Source organism: Bison bison, unplaced genomic scaffold, assembly GCF_000754665.1.
Source record: "Bison bison bison isolate TAMUID 2011002044 unplaced genomic scaffold, Bison_UMD1.0 scf7180017864035, whole genome shotgun sequence".
NCBI lineage: Eukaryota > Metazoa > Chordata > Mammalia > Artiodactyla > Bovidae > Bison > Bison bison.
This window is the reverse complement of record NW_011494607.1, coordinates 6,708,694-6,718,160: the sequence shown is the minus strand read 5'-3', so window position 1 is coordinate 6,718,160 and position 9,467 is coordinate 6,708,694. Positions and strand designations below refer to the sequence as shown.

The window sequence follows — 9,467 nt, the reverse complement described above, 5'->3', positions numbered from 1 at the left end:
TTATTTTATATTATCATGTTAATCATGTTCCCATTATGGCTTACAATGATCTTTTTTGTCTGGCTATTGATTATGAAACTGATAAACGTCTTTTACTCTAGTGAATTATGTAACTATTACTCACTTAATATCATTGTATGATTGGTCAACAGAAAAAGAATAAAACTCTATTTTCACTGAAATGCTTCTGTGGTGGCTCAAATGGTAACGAACTTGCCTACAATGCAGGAGACCTGGGTTCAATCCCTGGGTTGGGAAGATCCCCTGGAAGAGGGCATGGCAGCCCATTCTTGCCTGGAGAATCCCACGGACAGAGGAGCCTGGCGGGCTACAATCCATGGGGTTGCAAAGAGTCAAACACAACTGAGTGACTAACCACATTTTCACCAAAACTAGGATATAATAGAAAAAACCTACAATCACCTTTTAAAATCCAGATGCATATCAGAATTATCTGAAATTTTTTGAAAAATACAAATGCTCAGGCATTGCTTTTTTCACTACAGCTCCAGATGTTTCTAATGAGCAGTCATGTTTAAAAACAACTGGACTACACAATGATCTTTTATCTACTATGTTTTACTTTTTCTATTTCATATTCAGTGCTCCCATTTCATTTAGTTTGTTTTTCAACTTTTCCATCTCTTGTTTTTTATGTTCTTTCTCAAGTCTTTATCAAGTGTAGTAGGAAAGCTTTTGTATATATATATATATATATAAATGCATTATATATGTATTAGGAAAATAATGAATTTTTCCTAAAAACATTATGACATTTTGATTCCACTAGACTATGAGTAGAATGTTAGATTTCTAATTAAAAAATAGATATGAAACAAGGGTTTACTGTATAGCATAGGGAACTATAGTCAATATTATATTTCACCATCATTGAAGTCCGAAAAATTCCCACTTTAACATTTAACATCTTTTCTGTACAAAAGTTCCACATGCTAAGACACACTGGGTTCTTTAACAGGACATCTAATACAGTTTAGAAAACTTCTCTGGTCACTCCCATCACCTTCCCATGCACTGACATCACACACACTACCCACTAATTTTTGCCTGAACTATTTCAAGTTTCCCAACTTTTAACTTCCAACTTATCCGACCTATCCTCTATACTGTACCAACTGCCTTTCTAAAATTGGTACCTGATTAGATCGTTTAACATAAATGCATTCAGTAAGCACTTACAAATCAAAGCATGGTGAAGATAACATGGCATATGAGAACCTTCATGACCTGGCCCATCTGCCTCTTGGGTTCAGCTTCTCCAACTCCCTATGTTTCCACACTGACCACCTTAATACTGCAAATGCACTAGGCTACTCCCTACCTACAGCCTAGAATTCCCTTTTCCCCTCTGATCAGTTGCTGACCTCTCATTCATCTTTCAAGACTCATCTTTCTATAAACACTCATAACCACTTATCTTTCGCCCTGAAAACAGAGCATTTCCTCAATATCTCGAGCTTTTATGTAGTTTTAATAGCTACAGCAACTGTGTTTGCTTACCTGATCAAAATTTGCCTTGTTAAACTCTCTGTCCAACAGTTTAAAAAAATTTACTTATGCTGACTGAATTTGACATCGCTGAAAAAATTCTCAAAACGTTACATTTCACTTAACTCGATTTTGAATAACATGTTCTGACTGGTAAGATTCAAATTCTCTGGGTTTAGAAGAGGGGAAAAAAAAATCCATTTTTCAAATGATGAAAGGTTAGGCAAATTTACACTGTGGGAAGAAAATATCTCAAAGACAAGGCATTGAGGAAAAGTATACCATGAAAAATATATAATTTTTGATTCTTTTTTAATACTTAGGCATTACATTCCGTATCAAATTTTACCAACATGCTGTTGTTCTATAAATTCATTATTTATTTTATACCATAATTTGATTTTTCTGTTCCATGCTAAAAAGCCCACTATTCCATAATTAGTTTAAGCATACAGTACCTGGAATATAAAAAAAATTAACTCAATGTTGGCAAATCTCCCCCACTGACACGTAGGAGAACAATTACAGAAACATCTAGTGGTTAATTTTCTTAAGCTAATGAGCAAAAGAAAAGCCCCAATACATTGGCATTTTTCCTTAACAGGTTCATCACTACATTCATCAGAAATAAACCTATTTGTTGCTGTACTATAAGCAGTTTGCCAAATGCCTACCTTTAAGAGTTAGGTCAACTTCTAAGAAAACTGTACGGAAACATTCAGTTGTTGACAAAAATTTAATATTAAAATTACTCAAAGTTAACTTATTATTTAGGAATAAAACATGTATTAATCACCCATAAGAACAATTTTTATTTTAATAAATAACAGTGGGCTTACCAAAGGGTAGAGATTTTAATGTGTCAAGTTTTATGCATATTGGTAATAAACCTTAAGGAGGAGAAACCAACTATTCCATATACCCCATTTGGCCCTAAAAATAAAACTATAATATTTTAATAATAAAACTTAAAAAAATATTTCCCAAAAGAAAATAATTCACTCCTTGACCATGCTTATTTATTCAGAGTACCAGCAATTTCAGTTAATATTAAGTGCTTCATTTTTCCTGCCAAGTCTGATGTTGCACAGGGAATATACACATTTTCATATCACAATATCATCAATATCTCAGGCAATAATATTGTGAATGTAACTGGTTTATAACAAACAAAGTCAAAAATCAATGCTACTATTCATGGCAAACAGAAACAAAAGTAAATTTGAGAGAATGTTTTCTTTTGTTTCCAGTACTGATTTTAGTTGGACTTCAAAGAAAGATTCATAAACTCTCCTGAAATAACCTCTATCTCTGGCCGTAAATCCACAGTATAAATATGGTGAATAAAGCTAAACTATAAGAGCTAACTATATACTGAATAATCAAAATAATCAATTATAACAACTAATACTGTTCTGGAAGACCAATCTAATGAAAAAAGTATCATTAGATATGGCAGGAAAATACAGACAAATCTGTACAATCTAACATCTATAAACAGTAAAATCAAAACATCCAACTTCCTTATAGAAAGTGTTTTATCTATGTAATTATAAATGTTTAAGGAACTCTTGCATTTTATAAACACAAGATGGGCTCACTTTGATGATACCAATTTTAAGATTTATAAAAATGTTTAAAAAAATCTTTCCACAAAAGTTTATACAGTTTAAAGCTATACACCAATCTATAAATCTCAGAAAATGGGGGAGAAAAAAACAAAACCTTTATAAGATCACATGTATAAAACAAGAAATGAAATGTGATTTTATTTAAGGCAATACTGGGCTACTTCACAAATCACCACCTCAAATATTTACACTGCTCCACACTACTAGTTTCTATCACATTCACAAAGGATTTTTTTTTTTAAATACCAAATGTTTAAAATCTTTGATGTAGGAAATCCTTTATTCACATTCCCATTATATTTCATGGAATCATAGTAACTATATCCAATTGAAAGCTTTGAAAAAAAAATTGTAGCTATAGGAAATTGCTAAAGAATCTGCTTTAATTTCATATGTATACCACCCAAAAAAATCCTGGAAGGTAAATTTACAAAGCAGAGCAAGTTGCTGATATAATGTGCCTACTCTGTGAAAAGTAAATTTTTTTGGGAGATCATCTTATAAATAAATGTTTTATGTAAAAAAAATCAATGAACTATGGCAGAGTTTCTAGTTTTTAGTTCAAAAAATTCTTAATTTAAAACAATAAAAGAACAGTTTTAAAAACTTGATCACTTGGTTAAAAATTAAAATTCCAAATATAAACGTGTCATTTAATAGTTTAGACTTACACACTGCTGGTGGCAGCAAATGATTTACAATAATAAATATATACAAAAAAAGGTATCTACAAAGAGTACTGTTACACATGAGCAGTGACCTGGTGAGACAAATCAATCACACAGATAACTCAGTTTAGTTCATGAAAAGGGCAACTGGCTGATAGAAATTTGAGGTTTAGCTCAACTATTTACAGTAACTAAAGTATGGATTCTGTTCCTCAAGTCCCATAGGGATAAAAAAAAGTTTTACATGACAAAACGTCATGTTTTTTTTGTTTTTTTTTCTTTTTCTTTTTTGGCCAGGTTAATTCACGTCAGCAACAACAAAAAATAACGAAAAGGATTCACAATTTTAGCATGCTTGATGGCTTCCTATTTAAAATAAAACTGTAAATAATGTATTTATAGCACATCAGTTATCAGTACTGCCCTCTCCCTGTGGCTTTGCCCATACTGATGTCTTTCATAACAGACACATCTGGATCATTTGAACGTACTTCAAGTTTTTTCAGACTGACGGTAGGTTTCATTTCCTGAAGCTGCTTTAAGACAAGCTCAGTGCAATCTTTCAGAGTCTTGTCTAAAACAATTTTTACACTATCACTGCACTGAAGCTGTGTTGGATTGGCAAACTGTACAAAAGTTTCACTTTCTTTACAAGAACATGTATGATTTCCACTAGTCACAGCAGTCTTGTCGACATTTTTTCTTGAATTTGAATGGGATCCTTTTTTACTCCCACTATTGGGATGATCTTTGTCGGTATTTTTCTTCTGTTTCACTGCAGACTCCTCCAGGAATTTGAGAAATGATACCTCAAATCCCATTGGTTTAAATGAGCTCCAGTCAAAAGACGCAGGGTGCTCCTCAGTGGTTTGAATTGCAACAGCAGTTTCTTCTTCCTTATGTATACTACTTAATTCAACTGCTGGTGCTGGTTCGGCTTTTTCAACTTTTCTCTTTTTATTTTGGGAGACATTTTTTTCTTTATTAACTCTCTTCAAATTACTTGCTTTTGGTTTTTCTGACTGGCAGGGGTTATTTTCCTTAAAATCATTACTTACATTTGAAGAGGTCTGAGGCTGGGTCTCCACACTTGTGTTGTCTTCATTTATTAATTTGGTAATAAATAATTCTGTTAGTTCATCCACTTCATCTTTTTCATTTTTTACAACTTCCTTCTGTGGAACTACAGCTGTTCTTGCATTATCATTGCTCTCTGATACACTTGTGTCAGAATCCTTCACACCACTCTTTTCAACCTCTTGCTCAGAAGCTTCCTTTAATTGTGAGCTGCAACACCGTTTGAAGACAATGAGGAGATTGCGGTGTTGTGATGTAAATGCCTTAGATAATTTATGGCATTTATAATGTCTGATTATATTGCTTTCACTTGTAACAACCGACGTACACCCCTTTATCATACATGGATACTGGGTGACAAATCTGCTCGTACACTCAGACAAGGCATCATTTCTAGCCTTTATAGAATATACATGCTTTCCACGTTTCAGAGAGTAAGGCTTATTTTCTTCAATCTGCACAATCTTTGCAGTCTTGTTTTCCAAATTATTTTTTTTCTTTCGTTTGGTCTTAGGCATTTTGATTCCTTCCCTTCCAGATCTGTATTTTGTCCCCCGGTGTTTAGACTTAGTCTTTTCTTGGTTTGCTTTGCTTGATATATTTTCCTGACCAGGTGTTAATCTTCGTGGCCGAATGAGATGAGCTTTATGTTTGTCATTATGCTTATTAAAAATGTGTCGGAGGAGATTAGACCGGGTTGCATATATTCGGTCACAGCCTTCACAGTCACACTTGTATATGCCATCTTCTTCAGTTTTACTTCCCCTGGCCCCAATTCCATGGTCTGCCTCAAGATGAACAACATAGTTTAAATATGTGGTAAATGAAGATTTACACTCTGACTGATCACATGGAAATTTCCCAACATCCACAGAAGCGGTCATACTTTCAATTTCTTCAGGCGACATCTCGTGAAGCTTCATGTAGTGTTGTATTAGGCCAGTAATTGCTTGGAAAATTCGAGAACAGTCACTCACCTGACATCGAAATTCTTTCACAGTTTGCTTCGTTTCAATTTCTTCACTCTCTTTACCAGCTTCACTCTCCTCTTCAACCTCTGCAGAAAATGCAGGTAGATCTGATTTGTGCACAGCCTGGTAATGCAGAATTAAGTTCTGCTGTATTGTGAAAGCGGCAAAGCAACCCTGATGAACACAGCGATAAGGTCTGTAGGGACTGTATCTTGTGGGAAACTCAGGAGACTGAGAAACTGGCTTCTTGCGTTTCCTCTCCTCCTTTTCTTTTTTATGTCTCCTAACTTTCCGTCCTTTGGTTTGCACATTTGTGAGAGGATTTGTATTACATTGTTCTGAAGTAATTGCAATCACTTGAGAAGAACTTTCTGTTTTTTCAGGACTTTTTTTTTCTAGAAGTTGTTTTTCTGGGATCACCGCTATATTACTGAGGGTATTTTCTTTCATTGCTCCCAATTCTAAAGCAGGCTGGAATTCCCTTTTATTTTCCTCTGTCAGAGCTAGCTGTCTTTTCACTTGTGTAATTCGTGGGGCTGATGAATTTTCACTCTGAGACTTTCTTCCATAAGGTCTTTTTATTTTTAATTTGACCATTTCTTCTGTTGTAAAATGATGTACCAACTGACAGTGTGCCCGAAGATTAGAATTTCTTGTAAATGTCTTCGTACATGTAGGTACTACACATTTAAATGGAGCAAATTTCAACTGATTCTTTTTAATTTCAAGAATCATCTCTGGAGTGTACTGATGAATTTTACCGTAGTGCTTAAACAGTGCATCTTTTGTCATAGCACTGTAATTACAGCCTTGGTTTTGACACACAAAGGGTTTATTAACTCTGTCATTAAACTGAATGTTGCTTATAATTTCAGAAATTGGCTGAACTGTGACATTTGGAATTGATTTCACAGGAGTGGGAGTCAGTGTCACTGATGTATTTATCAGTACACACTGGGGTGCTGGAGTGGACAGGTCATTTTCTAATTTTAATTTCTGTAAGCCTTCTAAAATCTCCTGTATTTGATCCTCCTTATGTAATACTTCAGACTGAGGAATGTTACTTTTTGTTGGCATGATACCTATGAAGGAGGAAAACTGAGACGACTCAGATAACTTGTTATTTTGTACAGTGTTTACTGAAGGAAGCTGAATGTTATAATTTATTTGAGCATTCTGTGATGTTTCACCAATACCCTGAGATCCATTTTTTACCTCAAGTATCTGAGAATTCATAGCACTTTTAATAATTTCAAGAGTCTTTTCAAAGTTTTGTATGACATTGTCTTCAGAGATCTGCAAGTCAGAATTTATTGAAGGTGTGCATGAATTCAAAGCCATCATTTGGGAATCACCATTTTCAGTTTTTAATGTTAAAGGAGCTAACACTGTATGGGACTCAAGACTGGTTTTGAAGTTTTCTTTCACATCAGTCATAAACAACTGATTGTCAACATTATTTAATTTTTGTGTCAGATTTTCCACCAAACCCTGAGGTTCACAATTGGGAATTACAGTGGAATGAAGGTTAGTAGTTGGTATCTCAATACTCTTTGCTATAAGTCCCATTGCTGTTAAGTCACTCGTTACCAAGTTTTGGGGAGTATTAGGGGCAATTAGTGGAGGAGTAACTTTCTTTCTTCTCTTAGAAGCACTGTTTCCCTTCTTATTTAAATGACTAGACCTTGTGTTCTGAGGACCACTTATAACTGAAACACGAGAACTGCTACCAGCAAAATTTTGTGATGGCCCGCTAGAATTAGGGAATGAACTAGAACACAAACCATTTTCAACAGTCTTTAGTAGTAAGTCGTTTGTTGGAAAAACAGGCAAACTTCTGCATTCCTCAATGGAGGAAGTTTTGGGGTTTGGTGTCCCATTCTGGTCTGTCAGCAGGGGGCTTGGGTGGCACACTGTCTGCAGCAGGGTTGGCACAGGTGGATTTGGCATCACTGTTGTGTTTACTTGTGCTGTGTCGGAGACACAACCTGTGGGGACGTGAGAGAGCACATCGGCACCCTCAAATGTACTGGGAATGCCAGCAGTTTCCAAAGCCTGTTTGATGATTTCGCTCCCCTCTTGACTAACACTTGAATTAAAGCTAGTCACAGCAGTCCGAGGAAATGTATTTGGTAAAAATGTTGAGGAGCGGTTTTCGGCAGCAAGAAGTTGCAGGAATGATGGATCTTTAAAACATGCTTCTGCACTGAATGCAGACTGTTGTGGCTGCTGCAGGTTCACGGCATTTGTGGAGAGAATCATGCTGGCAAGAAGAGAAGGCTGCCCATTATTCTGTAGAAGTTCTTGAGCAATTTCTGCTCCATCCAGTGGTTTACAGTAAGATCGCTTAGACAAGTGTCCACCCAGAGATCTGGGGTTAGTGAAAGCCCTGTAACACCTGCTACAGATAAATTTCCCATCTCTGATGATTGCCGGCCATTTAGCCCTTTTGTTGTGCTTGGGTTTTCTTTCCTTCCCATTTGGGCCCCGCCCGCGGTCTTTTTTCACTTTTTCTGGTCCAGGCTGTTGGGCACCAGCGCCACTGAAGTCATTTGCAACACTGACTTGTGAAGGAAAAACTGCGTTCTCACCATTCCCTCCCTTTAGAAAGGAGGAATTGGTATTTCCTTCGATCTGTGAAGAAAAATGACTTGTATTATTTTCCAGTTGGGAGAAAACAGAGTTAGTCCCACTGTCTGCTGGTGAAGGGAAGAGAGACACAGAGCTGCTTTCTGCAGGTAACGGAAGGAAAGGATCTGAGCCGCTGTCGATATTCAAAGGCAAAACCGTTTTGGTTAGGTCTTCCATTTGTGCTGGCAAGGTGGTGCTAGATAAAGTCTCCATCTGGGAACATAACAGACCACCACCTTGTTCGTTTTTATCCTGAGAAGGTATACTTGGATTCATGACACTTTCCACCGAGGGCAACAGTGGAGCTGACACACTTGCTAGATGAGCTGGGAAAATGGAAGATGAGACATGCTGCAACTGAGCAGAACAGGCAGGAGTCCCACTGGCTTTGGTCTGTGGTGTAAAAAATGCATTATTAGAGCTGCTCACCTGTGATGGCAAAAAATAAACAAATTTTCCATTATTTGGTGTATTTAAATTGTTAGCTTTCTGGCCCCTTTTGCTTTTGCGCTGCATTTTGAATGCTGCGTACTGGTCGGGGTGTGCTGTCTTCATGTGTTTCCCAATACTCTGTGAAGAGTTGTAGGTTCGAGTACATCCCTCAACCTGGCAACTGAATTTCTGAACTGGCGCTTTTGGAGGCACTGATGGAGTTCCTAAGGAATTACTGAGGTTGGGCTGTGGTGGAACAAATGTGATACTTTCCAGCGTCTTCAGAGGTAAATTATAAAGACTAGATGACGTTTTAACATTACCTCCACATTCAAACTTGGGAGTTGGTAAACTGTTCTGAAACCCTGCCTGGTTTTGCACAGAAAAGGTCATCAGGTTGCTCACTTGTCTTTCTAAGTTTTGTGTGGTCATGCCATCTATCTTGAGGGCTTCTGAGGCCACTAAAGAATTCTGAGTAATCTGGGTTTCATTAAAACACTCCTGTTCCTTTCTCTCTTGGAAATCCGTGTGACACAAATCATTACAAG

The 9,467-nt window shown here is 36.5% G+C and overlaps 1 protein-coding gene across 1 annotated transcript in view; it reads right to left on the bottom strand.

Annotated features, from left to right (window-relative positions):
* Positions 1–1,805: 1,805 nt before the first annotated feature.
* Positions 1,806–9,467, bottom strand: part of ZNF292 (zinc finger protein 292) — a 95,097-nt gene continuing 87,435 nt past the window's right edge. The window contains exon 9 of the mRNA XM_010834674.1: positions 1,806–9,467. This exon is cut by the window's right edge and continues 19 nt beyond it. Within this exon, the coding sequence (XP_010832976.1) occupies positions 4,222–9,467 (5,246 nt within the window). The 3' untranslated portion in view covers positions 1,806–4,221.